The sequence below is a fragment of the Acomys minous genome, assembly GCF_964271855.1.
Source record: "Acomys minous genome assembly, chromosome: 10".
Taxonomy (NCBI): domain Eukaryota; kingdom Metazoa; phylum Chordata; class Mammalia; order Rodentia; family Muridae; genus Acomys; species Acomys minous.
In genome coordinates this window covers 109,609,369-109,624,624 of record NC_140491.1, presented here as the reverse complement: position 1 = coordinate 109,624,624, position 15,256 = coordinate 109,609,369, and the positions used below count along the sequence as shown (strand labels likewise).

At 39.7% G+C, this 15,256-nt stretch overlaps 1 protein-coding gene across 3 annotated transcripts in view; it reads right to left on the bottom strand.

Moving 5' to 3' along the window:
• MTX2 (metaxin 2) overlaps positions 1-13,684 on the bottom strand; it is a 51,460-nt gene extending 37,776 nt beyond the window's left edge. The window contains exon 1 of one of the 3 annotated variants that reach the window (XM_084798912.1): positions 13,460-13,684. In XM_084798912.1, coding sequence (XP_084655038.1) covers positions 13,460-13,499 — 40 coding nt within the window. In that variant the 5' untranslated portion in view covers positions 13,500-13,684. Of the gene's footprint in view, positions 1-13,181; positions 13,382-13,459 lie in introns of those variants that run through there. The other 2 variants (XM_084798913.1, XM_084798911.1) reach the window with 2 other exon arrangements.
• Between the last annotated feature and the right edge of the window lie 1,572 nt (positions 13,685-15,256).

Genomic DNA, 15,256 nt, shown 5'->3' with positions numbered 1-15,256 from the left:
CTAAAAGCTCATAGCTGTCATTCCTTCCACCCAGCATCACGACTTAGACAGTGCTACAAAAAAGGAGTAAGACACAAGTGCAGTCAGTCTATCCCAAAATCAGACAACTTCACACAACTTCCTGCCAAAGGCGTAAATGCAAATACTAGCAATGTAACAAAAAGTCCAAACAAGCACTTGGCAGATCTTGAACAATCAAAAGTTACTGCACAACACCAGGAAAACAAGAAATAAATTTGTTAATTTGATAAGACACCAGACTGATGACCTCAGTGATACCAACAAATACACTAAGTTTAAAACCTACCATCTTTTAGGCAAATGTAATTAAATGGGTTTTTAAGATAATTAGACTTAAAGTATAATGGGAATGTAGGATTGCTGTTTTAGGTATTAAATTCAGCATTAATTCAGCCTTGAAGCCACAGAAAAAAAGCAACAACATATCCCAGCTAATAATCACAAGACGATTAAACAATGTCCCAAGGTACAGTTAAAGAGGTGTTTAAAGCCTTTACAACTTCGCACAACTGGAGTTTAAACCCACTCTTCCAGCTGGGCGTGGTGGCGCATACCTGTAATTCCAGCACTCGGAAGGCAGAGGCAGGTAGATCTCTGTGAGTTCGAGACCAGCCTGGCCTACAGAGCAAGTCTAGGGGCAGGCAAGGCTGCACAGAGATCTTGTGTGTAGCCTGAGGAGATGGTTTTGTCGTTAAAAGTACATACTGCTCTTGCAGAGGACCAAAGTTCAGATGCCAGCACCCATGTTGGAGCTCACACTCACCTCTTCTAGCCTCCAAAGACACCAGCACTCACATGCTTATACCCCCTAGACACATATAATCAAAATAAAAATAAATTTTTAAAAATTCTCCCAGCACCTCAACAGTTTGAGATATCAGTTCAGGCCAAAAAAATGGCTCATATTTTTAAAAAGGAGAAATACAGGAGTCATGTTGTTATTTTCATAAACCTAAAACACAGGTAGGTGATATTGTGCAGCATAGAGGTAAGGCATTTTAGAACTCACTGAAAGGAAGTGAAAATACAAAGATTAAGGACTAAAAGATTCAAACAAGGGCTTCCAATAAGGGTTCTGTGCGGCTTGAAATGTACCATCAATTATTAGAGTGCTTGCCTGGTGTGCACAAAAAACTGGGCTCAACCTCCACCATCCTATAAATCAGATTCTATAATCCCAGCACTCAGGACGTAAGACTAGCTGAATCACAAGTTCAGAGTCATCTTTGGCTTCATAGCAAGTTCAAGGCCAGCCTGGACTACATGTGACTCTGTCTCAAAAAGAAAAGAAAGGAAAAAGGTTTGTGACTCTGAAAGTTTCTTAGAGTTACAGCCTTGATTACAAGTTTCTTAAGTCCTTGGGAATAAAAAACCTATTGATTGGTATCACAGCCTTTGTTGTTTGTGATGTGTAACTGCATGAATACATAAACTGTATATAGCATTCATTTCAGAAAGTTAATTTTGCAGGTCTTATCATTTTTGTTTACTTAATGCATATAATATACACATAAAAAGAATGTCCTCGAGACATAGATGGCACTTAAAATAAGATATTCCTTTCATCTCTTTCATTCATTTAGCTCAGATAATATTGAGGATCTATATAGATTAATTCAAAAAGATTTTTGACCACCTTACTCTACTTAACTCAAGTAAGTATTTGTTGATATGACTAAAAGCTTTGTAGTAAAGCATACTTTAGTGATATGTTGAAATTCTGAGCCCCCTCCCCCAAATAGTATTAAAGCCATTTAAATGAACAAGCTATTAAATGCCTAAAACATACAAGTGGCTTTAATAAGGCAAATATGAATATAAAATTGCCATGTACTCTAGAATCTAATTTTATTGAATAGGTAGGGTGGAAGGAAAGAAACCAAGAGGGGCTAGCAACCATTTACAGCACAGTAAGTGAAAACAGGTGGTGTAGACAAAGTTTAGGTCTTGAAGTCATGTAGATTCTCCCAATTCTACAATTTTATTGGCTGAGTAACCTTGACCAAGTTGCTTAACCTTGCCGTACTTCATTATTTTGCTGTAAAAGAGAAAACAATAAATTTCTTCTAAGACTGTAGAAAGAATAAAAGTAGATGAATTACATTAAGTAGTCTAGTTCCCATCACATGGGAGGCATAGACAGGGAGTCCCCGAAGCAAGCTGGATGGCCAGACTAGCCATTATTGGTGAACTTTGGTTAGACTGAGAAAAGCCCTGACTCAGCTAATAAGGTGAACAGCAATCATTGAGACAACGGAAGTCTAGTACAAACACACACACACACACACACACACACACACACACACACACACAGACGAGAGACAGACAGACAGACAGACACAGAGACAGAGACAGAGAGACGGACAGAGAAAGCTGATATGCATAGCAGTTGCTATATTCTTCAAAAAGAAAAACAAAATCCGACTGATCCAATTCATCTAATATAACTCAAATATTTGTCTACAGGCAGACCACTAAACTCAATTATCTATGGCACAAAGATAATCTAAAACAGTACATTGAAATATAAATATTTGTCTTTAATCTGTAGTCCATAATTTCTAAAACACAAACACATGGCAGAATAAAGAAATCTTTTAGGAGAGTATAATGATTTAATTTTAGGTGTCAACTTGTTTGGATCAAGGGCTGTTGAGAAAACTATTAAGGTGTTATTTGTGGGTGTGTCTGTGAAGCTGTTTCCCCCAAGAGCCTAGTAAAGGACTACTTCCTCAGTTAGTTAAGGGACCAGAAGAAATAAAAATTTTGACATGAAGGCCAAGCCTACTGCGGGTGGTACAGACTGAGGAAGCCATTAGGAACAAGCCTGTTGGGAGCCAGTCCCACCCAAGGCTTCTCAGAGTCCCAGATAAAAGGACAAATGGAATTTCATCTCTGTGTTCTTGCCCAGGGCAAACTTGGCAAGGTCTAGTCTGGGGCAGGAATCCAGGTTTTTCCCCACCTGAGGGCCATGGTTATCAGCCCTAAGGCAGCTGTGTCTGAGCATCCTGTGTTCTCTATGCCAACATTGTTTATTTAGCTTTCTTCTGACTTCAGCTCACTTCTTCCCTATAAACAGTATACACGATACTGCATTTCTTAATAAACTTAAATAAGCCACCAGATTGAGAAAACTATTAAGGTGTTATTTGTGGGTGTGTCTGTGAAGCTGTTTCCCCCAAGAGCCTAGTAAAGGACTACTTCCTCAGTTAGTTAAGGGACCAGAAGAAATAAAAATCTTTTAGGAGAGTATAATGATTTAATTTTAGGTGTCAACTTGTTTGGATCAAGGGCTGTTGAGAAAACTATTAAGGTGTTATTTGTGGGTGTCAAACAAACCCACAAAAAAACAAGACGTCCTTGTCCCAGCTTTCTTCTTTACCTTCTCATCCCCAGTTCTCCCACTCAACACCTGACCATTAGGGACCCTTCTATCTGTGGGGTCACAAGCCAACAGCATTCCTCCATGATCTCTGCATCACTGCCTGCCTCCAGGTTCCACCTTGAGTTTTTTCCTTTATTTCCACTGATGATGGACTATAAAACATAACATGAAATGAACATTCCCCTCACCACACAATATAGAAGAGACTTCATGTTCCTCCCTCCTCCCTTCTCTTACCTGCTCCCTTTCCTCCCTAAACAGAGTCCTTGCCTCCTGCCCCAGGACACCAGAACCATAACCTGTGGACTCTTGGGACCTAACGACAGCTGCCGCTTCCTGGGTTCTCTTGGGTCTTCACTCTTGAACTGAAACATCAGCTTCCCTGGTTCTCAAAACTTCACATTTGGACTGAGCCCACTACCAGCATCCCAAGGTCTTCAGGGTATAGACGGCCTGTGTGAGACAGTCCCTCCCACATATTCATGTCTATTCCTATGCCCTACTGACTGTCCTCCTCTGTAGAACCCTAATACAAAGGAAAATATATAAAGAATAAGTCACAATTCCAACAGAAGAGAAAAAAAGTTAAATAGTTAACATATTATAACTTATTATAACTACTTATCATCACTAGCCAAATCAGTGTCTTTAATTGATAAATGATAATAGCAATAACAATGACAACATAATAACCCTCTAATAAAACATGCAAATCAGAAACATTACTTATAGTTCAAGATTTCCATAAGCTTTTGTTTGCTTGGTTTTGGTTTCTGTGGTGCTGAGAACTGAACCCAGGGCCTCAGGCATGCTAGGAAAGCATAATGCTAGACAAGCATTCTACAGGGCTATGTTCCCAGGCACAAAACATCTTACACAAAGACTAATAAGCAAAGGAAGATAACAAATGGTCAAATTATTAGTCAGCAGCCAGTAATGATGGCCTCTCAATGCTAAACAGATGATAAAATTTATTTCCATGAAGTTTTAGTCAATGCTTAGGTTGACCACATAATAAAATATACATAAAAGAAATTCTATTATATCTCAGAATGTTGTATTCAATTAAATACAAACTGAAAATCTTTTTTTTAATGTAAGTGCAGATTAGTTATAAAGAAATTTCTGTGGCTTAGAAAAGCTCTTAGTGATAAAAATAATACAATTAGCACCAAAACACACAATGAAATGCATTTTATGGCTTCTGTTTTGCTAACAGTTACAGTTAATGGAAATTGTCATGACAAAATGATTGTTTTTATGAAAAGAGCCTTCATTACTAAGCCATCAAATTTCATTTTTATTACTGATGTAAAAAAGTTCAAAACCATGATTCATTTATAGACTATACAAAAATAAGAGTTCAAGAATAGAGGGTCATTTACAAAGCAATAAAAAATTAAAGCACACATTTTTCTTACTGGCAAGGCGAATACTTCTCTTCTACATATAAATGAGTTTAGCTAAATTTACTGAATATTATAACTTGTCTTTTAAAAAAATGAAAAGTCTGAATTTTCAATATCTTATCTATTTGGTATCTTCAGTCTATCTAATAACTACTTCTCAAGATATTTTTAAATGTTTGAAAAATGTTACAAAGTTTGATGATGTTTTCTTTCAATTTTCACTCAACTATGGAAAGCTTAAGCTAACATTAATAACTCAAAAAATTCACAGAGATAATACTGACATACTTTACAGGGTATTCATCACCAAAATCTTTTAAGCTAAATCATTAAAAGTCATGTAGCTGTGAGTAGAGCTGAGCAGTAGAGTATTTACTAACATACTCAAGGCACTGGCTCCCATTCCACACATATCTTAGAGAGAGGAGATGACTATCAAAGTATAATAGAACTTAAAATTGACATTATGCCTCAACTGCAGACTATTTCAGTAAACATGCCCTTCAAAGAATCTTAGCATCATATTAAAGTTTTCAAAGGGAGCAAAGCACTGCCTTTAAGAATCTTATTTGCAATAAATTCATGAATACAGTAGGATCAAATAGCAGGCTATGCTCCTGTCAATCAACTATACATTGCATCTGTCTGAAGTATAACCTTATTTTGTCTGTTTGGCTTCACCACCTGCCCCTTCAATATCAACTTCACATTACTAACATGATAAGACCCATAATATAATACTGTCCATATGACTGATAATGGAAAAAAAAGATTATCTGAAATGTGTAGGCCAGTTCAATAACTTCTCAGTAATTCTTTGGTGCCTTCCTCAATGCTACTGGGAAATCCTCAGAACACCGAGTAAAAACAACTAAGAAAAGATTTTATTTTCAAAAGGAAAAAAATTGAACGTATTGTCCTCAGCACATTTAAAATATTAATGCATTTCTCAATCATTGCTGTAGTTTTAAACATTAAATACTTTGAGTACTCAACATTTCAACAGTAGCATCACTGTCCCTTCAAAACAAAACAAAGCACACTCTTTTAGTGGTACTGAGTATCAAACTCAGGTACATATGAAAATGCTCTTTCCCTGGGATATACTACACCCCTACCAATATTACAAGATTCTTTTAGCCTCTATTTTCCCATTTATTTCAGCCTTTAGAACCTTTCTTGGTATAATGAAAATATACACTGTCCTGTACTAATGTGAGGAAAAACAGAACAAAGCATACTTTATTATCAATACAAAAACATTTTAAAATATGGGGTGTGTGTGTGTGTGTGTGTGTGTGTGTGTGTGTGTGTGTGTGTGTATGTGTCTGTGTCTGTGTCTGTGTGTCTGTGTGTGATGCTGGGGATGGAACCCTGAGTCACCCACATGACAGGTAAATGTCTTACTGCTCAGCTGCATTCTCAACTAAGATATGCTTGTTGTAATTCCACTTATTTTCAAGATACTTACATTGAGAGACATATTTGTGCTCAACTAACTATAAATAAGTAAATAAACAATCCAGAAACTTCTTTATTAGGAAAGCTTGCCATTAAAAAAGCATAGGAGGTATTGAGCCCTTTGGCCCTAATTTACTGAAAGCTCTCAGGGCAAGGCTGCGGCCAAGGACCCCAGCAAAGTACAGGTCTCTAGGCTTCTGAAGATGAGCAGCCATGGAACACCTCCACAATGACAATGGTGACTTTTCCTATCTTCTGGGGGGCTGGGGGCAGTAGGTGGTGACCTCTGTGAGGAAGCTCAAAGTCTGCATGACAGAACCAACAGAACACCCTGGAGCAGGGGAGCCAGGTGAGCCCTGACAACAACTGGGGTCCTAAAAGTGACCAGAGGGACCAGGAGCTGGACCCAGAAAAGCCAGCACTCCCTCTGGCTGAGGCTCCAAAGCACTAGCCTAGCAGGCACTAAATCCAGTTCCACTTTATACAGTGACAAGTGCAGGAGATGGAGACTATTTTCCAAGAACCCTAGTACCTTCATGTGCTCACAAGGAGGGTGCTCGGCAGAGCATGAGTGTGCCTGCAGCAAAGGAAAGCCTGAGAAAGGGCCGGTAAGAAAGCAAGGCTCAGGAGCATGCCACCTGGGATCCAGGACAAGTTTTGCATGATGGACCTTGGAGGAACCCTAGAGTACCAATTGTCCAAGAGCCACATGGAGATGGGCTGTCTGCTGTCACAATTCTATCCTTCATGAGGGAAAAATCAAGTTTCTCTATATCCTTGGCATTTGTATTATAATAACAATAAAGATGAATTTTTCCTTTTAAAAAAAGCAAAGAAAATTTAAAATACAGAGATTATTTGTAATTTTTTTAGGGAGTTGGAGAGATGGCTCGGTGGTTAAGAACACTGGTTGATCTTTCAGAGAACCTGGGTTCAATTCTCAGTACCCACATGACAGCTCATAACTGTCTGTAACTCCAGTCCTAGGGGTTCCAACACCATCACACAAATATACATGCAGGCAAAACAGTGCCTATAAAATAAAAAAAATTTTAAAAAATGTTTTAGATGACTTAATATCCAAGACCATGTTTTTATCCTTTTAAAATTCTAAATAGAGCTTATAATAATCTAAACAACCAAAATGTTCATTCAAAGTCATAATTTATTATCCTTTTCATATTACTTGGGTAAGAGTAATCCAAATTCTTCTTACACCTTACAAAAATTTATCCCACAAATTCAAGCACCACGGCAAAGAGAAAAATCACATATACAGCTTCAATGACTTTGGCACACATCAACTCGACCAAACTGACTTGCCAAACAGACCAACAGCTCCCATGAGGCACGCAAAAGCACCTTCCCCGGTCATCCTAATACTCATGTAGGCGCTGGTGTGAAGGAGTCAATTGACCTAATTAAAACTCAGAATTATATGACTTTTTAAAAGATTATGCTGGGTAATCTGGCTCAAGAACTTCAAAGTCCTTTAAAAGAGGGACTAAGTCCTCCCTGAGATCACACACTACCAACAGCATCTGGTCCCAAAATGTTTTCTCTTCCTCCTAAAAGCCCTTGTCCTGACTGTCCGTTTCCAATTTGCTTGGCTAGCCATACAATAGGAGCGTGAGCTGACGTGGGTATTACTGTGTAGAGAGAGCTCTACTGTCTCCAATCTTTCATTTATACTGATTGATACAATATCTTTAAAACCCCAGCACTCAAGAGGCAGAAGCAGGCCAGCCTGGTCTACATAGCAAGATCTAGGCCAACAGACAAGGTTACATAGTGAAACCCTTTCTCAAAAACAAAACAAAAAACAAACAAAACCTAAAAACCCATCAAAATATGATTTTACATGTAAATTATGGTTCCTTTACTACAACGCAATACTGTACAACAATTCAAATATGACACCACATAATTTCATCATAGACATGAGACGAGATCCCATTACATCATATGACAAAAGAAATGCACCCTCTATATTATCTATGCCTGTAGTTTTAATTTGAGAGAAAGAAATGATAGATTTGCTGAGCAAAGTTTTGAATATGAGATGGGATTTTAAAGCCTTAATTTTGGTAGTAGGCTGTCGAGTAATTTTTCACTTTATTCCTTTCTGTATTATCTTCATTTTCTATAATGACCATGGATCATTACTATATTTTTTTAAAAGAATCTCACTTGACAAGGGAAAATGTCAGAGACACACACATTCAAATAGTGTTGAGTCTTAAGAAGAAAGACGAGTTGTTTGAGTGCACACTTCAAGCAGACAGGAGCATTGCTAAGGATGGACATTACACATCGTTTAGGAAGGCTAGCGGTTCAGAAAAGGGAATGACAAGAAATGAAGCTCCAGGGATAGACTTGGGCTTAGTTCCAGAGAGACGTTTAACCCACTCAGCCCTACTGACTGGGAAACCAAGGAAGGTGGTGAAACTAGAGAAGTCACAACAAATATTTTAAGAAAATTAAAATTTTAAAAGTTAACAATCCCACTAAGACTTGTAGTGTAAAGATTATTTTAGGAGGCGAAAGAGACCGGAATCCCAAAAAAATAGCTAATTTACAGACTACTAAACCAAGTAAGAATCAACAAAACCTCGGGAAAAAGTTAAGAGTTGTGGAGACAGAGAAAGTCACACTAATGAGTAAGCATGGGAACTGTGCACAGAAGATACAGCACTAGTAAAGAGACAAAAGCGATCACTTAAACTGCAATTCAAAGAAAGCTTCTCTAGCAGTAAGCTTTCCATGACTCTAACAAAATACCTGAAACAATCAACTTATAAAGAAGAAAGGTTTACTTTCCCTTAGTTTGGGAGTTTTGGATTTACAGTAGGACAAACTCACTGCTTTGGACCTGTGCTGAAGCAGGTACATCAAAACAAAACTGTTCGCTTCATGGTGAGGACACATAGCAAAAGAGAAGAAGGTCGCATAATCACCACCTCTTAATGTTTCTACCAGTTCCCAACACCACAGAAGGGATCAAAACTTTGCATAGCATGGGTCTTTGGGGAACACTGCATATCCATACTACAGCAGCTTACAAAAACATGTCCTTTACAAATCTGTCTCTCAGAGAAGGGGCTGCAGAATCATCACAGACAGATGCCACATGCCTTGAATGTTTCCAAGAGAAATACCAAAAAGTGTGCTAGCTCATGTCCACGGGAAGGAAGAATAACCAAATATCACGTCTGTTAAAACGTGCAGTTCTCAATTACAAAAACTTCATAGTTATAAAAGGACTATATAAATACATCTCTCTACCGTACACGTTAATCTCCTCCAAGAATGATGAAATAAAACCAGAACAGAATTCTGTGGATAACTGTTAGATCTGAGTTGCATTTATAAATCACTTAAAGGTCAAGCAAGGTCAAACCGAGATTATTTTCTTTTCAGTTCTTTGACTAAGTATAATCTTTAATTTGAAATTTTATACTCATTTAAATTACAAAAGTAAAATAGGCTCACTACAGTAATTGAAATAAACTAGAAACACAGTTCCTCCACCCTCTATCAACACTTTTTGTTTTCCTGAAACTCGTAAGGAGAATTAAATTGAATTCATCTAAAAGTTTTTCTTTATGTAACCACATACGTGTCCATAAAGAATTTATTTACTAAGTTCATACAGGATATATATTATACTATAACCTTTTACTTAATATAATTCTAGCTAGCAAGCTAACATATAGACAGCTCTTAAATTTCATTATCTGTAAACACCCAAGTATACCCACTGCTTTTATAAATTCATTTTACTTTTCTTTCTTTCTTTCTTTCTTTTTTCCCTTTTTCTTTTTTTGCCCTAAAGACAGGATCTCTCTATATAACCCAGACTAGCCTAGAACTGCCAATCCTCCTGCCTCTGCCTTCTGCCTGCTACTATGCAAGTGTTTATCACCATGTCAGAAGTAAATTTGCTTTTTGAAATGGCAAATGCAATGTTTTTAATATAGGTACATATTGTATAAAGATTAAAGCAAGCTACTTAAGATGCCCATGAAATCATTAAGTTTTTTTGTGATAACATTAGAAATCTATCCCTTTGGTTATTTTGAAATATACATTTGTGCTGGTTGGTTTCTGACAAGTTTTCAGAAACCTAGGTATATCATGGAAGAGGAAATCTCAACTGCAAGAAAAAAAAAATCTTTCCTCAAACTGGCCTGTGGGGCATTTCCTTTATTAATGATGGCTACCTGAGGGCCCGGTCTCTGTGGGTGGTATGTCACCCCTGGGCAGGTGGTCCTGGGTTGGGGGTATAAGAAAGATGAGTGAGAAAGCTAGAGGGAACATCAAGGCAGTAAGCAGTGGTCCTCCATGATCTCTGCTTGAGTTCCTGCCCTGACTTCCCTCCAGGATAGACTATCAACTGTAGCTGAAACACACCCTCCCTTCCCAAGTTGCTTTTGGCCATGGCCTCTACCACAGCAATAGAAATCTAAGGAAGGCAACATGACTACCAACTGTCGTCACCAAGAAGAAAAAGAAACCTTTACAAAAAATGTTCTCCTTGAGTCTAAAGAAAGGCTGTGCCCTCTGATCAACATCTCTCCTTCCCACCTCTCCCCACTGCCCACCACCCCAGCCTCTGGGAATCCTTGTCTATCCTGTTTCTACAAGATTAACTTCATTCAGCATGAAAGTGAGAGCAGACCATATTTGTCACTCTGTTCACTTAACACAGGTCTTCTCTCTCTATCCATGTCATCATGAATTAAAGAACTACCTTCTTGTTAAAGCTGTATAGTATTCGTTTCATAGATATGCCCATCTTTTGATCCATTCATCTGCTGACAGACACCTAGTTGCTTCCATATCTTGGCTATTATGGATAGTGCTAACAAAGGAGTATTCATATCTCTCTGACAATTCATTTATTTCAGGTACTGAAATGAAACTGTTGGATTGATATATGAAAATCTGATATACATCTGGGGCATTCTTATTTTTTTACTATCAGAAATAATGCTATAATGAAGATTATTCTATAGTTCTTTGAAGAATTGGTCCTCAAATTTCTATCAGATAAATGCACTAACAGATGATTTGTGGGTTAAACTATAACGTTTTAGTAATAGAGGGGGAGCCTAATTTACACTGACTAAAAGCTAGGACGTGAAGTTTCTCTATTCTCTAAGGCCCTAGCAATACTAGAAATTATATCCACTTCTGCCTAACCAACTAGAAAAATTATCAGTTATTCATGGAGCACATGCTTTCACCTGTTCACTGTGTACTTGTACTTCTTTTATGAAATACTGTAGATTCTTTAACTTTCTTTTGGAAGGTTTTCTTTTCCTAATTGAATGTTTTTCTTAGTAATACATATTAATTTATTTATGGTGGGAGTTTTATTGTTGTTGCTGTTGTTTGTCTTGCTTGAAACATGTTCTCGATATAAACACGAAGCCCAAGCTGGCTAGCCTCAGGCCTGCAGTCCTCTTGTCTCAGCCTCCCATGTGCTTGTAATTACATGTGAGAGCCCCACACCCAGCTGTTCATGGTGTCTTTGAACATCAAAGGCTTTCAATATTCTTATACAACCAACTGCCCTTTTTTTTCTATTATGGAGTGTACACTCTGTGTTTTGCTTACAAATCCCTACGCTACCCAATATTATTAAAATAATATCCTCTATTTTTCCTTGTAATAGTCTCGTTATCTTATTATAAATTAGTTATGTTATATTTAATTCTTTAACACACCTAGAATTTATTCATGCAGTATGTTGACTTTGGAGCTGTTCCAATACTACTTACTGAATTCTCTCTCTTTAAAGGCTTCCTCCCACCATAACAGATCACTACAAATAGCTAAGACAACATATAAACTTCCTGGAAAGTTGTAAACTTCACTAACTGAGGTGCAATTCCGAACTTATCAAAAGTTTATTGTATAACATCCACTGTTTCCTTGTTGACAAGAAATCACACATCGGGATCTGAGCATATACTGTGAAATGATTTATAACACACTATCAGTCACTTACACTGGCCTGACATTTTCAACCTCAGTGGTAAAATCAGAAATAATCATTACTTGAAAGCTCCGTGATATTCACTTGCTCAAGTCATGAGTAGTTAAAGAGAGCCAACTGGGAGGGAAGAATGGGAGGATACAAGGGATGGGATAACCATTGCGATGTAACAAGAATAAATTAATAAAAAAAAAGAAAAAAAAAAAAAAGAGAGAGCCAACTGACAGGTCCTAGGATACAGCCGGGAACAAAGCAAGGGTACCTTTCATGTCGCTTACAATCTACGGGAAGTTTCTCCCTCTTACTCATATAAAATGGTATTTTAAAGGAAAAAAGAAATCTATGCTCACACAAACTCAATACAGTGAAAAGCAGTTGGCAAAGTGTACAACACATTATACTTTTCATTTCCAAAATACTACTTTTCCTCAAATGTACCTGTTTAGCCTAAGGACAGTCTCCTTACTGTACTAATGTTGAAAACACTTCTGGAGTAAACACTCATTCCACTAACCTAAACCCTGCACTTTCCCTACCATAGTCACTTTCACCAATATAAAAACCTCAATAAGAAAAAGGAAATAGTATAAGTCCATGTACCAGTCAAGTCAAAGGTGTTTACTTTCTTTAAACTCCATGCAAATTAAGACTAGTTCAAAGAATCCTACAGATTTTGCAAATGGACTGGAGAAGAAAGAATTTCGGTGGCCCGTCAACAACAAGGCGACAGGGTAAACGACAGTGACAGGCACCTTAAACTTGAGGAGCCCACGCCCTGAGTGGCTGCCCCACTCCCACAGAAGCCTTGGGGTGGGGGTGGAGGGAGATGGGCCTGTGGCCACGCCCCCACCTCAATCCCAACCGTGGAGGGGGGTAAGGGGGGGGGGGCTCCGCCACACACCCAAACCGCCGGGTACAGGAACAAAGCGCCGCGGAGGGAGTGCGGCCAGGACTCTGTCCCTGCAGGGTGACCTTGGCCATGTGTCCTCAGTTTCCACATCCGGAAAGTGAGGCCAAGCCTCCATGGACGCCTCCACCCGAGCTGTGAGGCTCAGCACCCCTCGATCCACGGCTGCAGGCCAACTCCAGCCCTCTTCCCACGCGGCTCCCCGCCGCTGCCGCGCGCCTCTCCCCCCCCTCCCCACTTCCACCCGCCCCGTCCGCGCCCACGCGGGCTACCTGCGATCTGGGAGACGAACGCTTCCGCCACCAGAGACATGTCGGCTGCGAAGCCCTGCGCGCGCGCGCGCGCCTGCGCTCCGCGGCCGTCGGCGCCCTCCCGCGCGACCCTGGCGGCTCCCCCTCCCCGCGCAGCTAACGAGCCTCGCTGGGCCAACGCTCGGACCCGCCGAGCCCACCTCAGCAGCGGCGGCCAGGCTCACAAGGTTACCGCCAGGCCTGCCCAGGACTTCCGGCGTCGCTGCCAGTGCGCAGCCGGCACTTCCGGCTGCTCCGCCCCGCGCGTTCCGGGCCCGCGTGAACCTTAGAAGAGCGGCCTCTCTTTCTCTGTGGACTATCTCTAGGTACATATGTTCACACATGCATTGGCGCTTTTGAATTTAGTTGCATTTTTCTAGAAAGCAACCAAGATAGAAACGAGGTTCAAGAACGGCTGAGGCCAGGAACCTACGAATTCCCTCAATTCCACCAACTGCAAGTGTTTGGGGCCCATAGATAGACATTGGTGTCAATTATTTATTCAAATGCGCCAGCGAGAAGGAGGTTTGAACGGCTTGTGAGCTGAAATGTAATTTGTCTTTCAACTCCATGCACCCAAAATGAAGCTTGGAGAATTAAAAAACAAACAAACAAAACTTCAATTTCCTGTTTCTGAGTGTAAAGGGTACAAATAAAGGAAGGGCACCAGATCCCATAAGTCTTTCGCCTTACCCTCATCTTTTTTAAATTTTAATTACAGGTTACAACTTAAGAAAAATCATAACTATTACAGAATTAGAAGCATGAAGTTACACTTGAATAGATTTCAGAGGTCATTTGGGGAGCCAAAGCCCCCTTTCACTGATGAGAAAATGGCTCGGAGAGGTGAGGTTTTGTGTGTGTGACAAATTGGGATTTAGTTCTCTCCTCCCATGTGGGTTCCAGGGATCCAACTCTCAACGTCCTCAGGCTTGGCAGCCTAGGCCACGCATACACATGCAGCAATTTGTGCAGGCCGCTGGTCAATGACTAGGTTCCTCTTCAGTCACTCTCCACCTTAAGATAAGCTCTCTCAAAAATAAATAAATAAAATTTAAAAATAAAAAAAGGTAGGCTCTCTCACTTAGAATCAGGAGCACAAGAATTAGGTTGGCCAACAACACTCAGAGCTCTCCCTGTCACTGCCCACCTCCCTCTCAAGCCTGGGCTTACCACTGTGCCTGCCTTTTGCAGAAAAGCTAGGGCATCCCCCTCTGCCCCCCCAAAAAAAGTCTCTCAATGGCTTTACACATTGATCCATCACCCCAACCTGGAAAAGACTGACTTACTTTATTAACAGTACATGAAAAAGTCAGGGCTGAGCAGCTCACTCACTGGTAAAACTCTTGCTTAGCATGCTTGAGACTGAGCTTCCTCAGTACCATGCCCTCAAAAAAAAAAAATCACATAGCTTAAGAAGTCTGTGAATAGAAAAGGATGTCTCCTTTCTTTATGTCCATAGGTCTCTGGCCTTCCATTACGACTAATTGTTCATATACTTGAGTAGTGAATTGCTTTCTTTAAGGTGCCGGACAGATTGCCACACACAGGGTGATTAAAACAATACATGTATTTATTCTCTAGTTCTGGAAGCTAGAAGTCTGAAGTGAAAGTGTTGGCAAGACTCTGCTTTCTCTCAAGGATGTAGAAATAAGCATTCTTCCTAACTTTTCTAGGATTACCTGTGCTCCGTGGCGTTCCATGACTTTATTCAGCCTCTGCTTCCATCATCACATAACATTTTCCCTGTGTGTCTTTGACCCAAATTCCCTCTTCTGA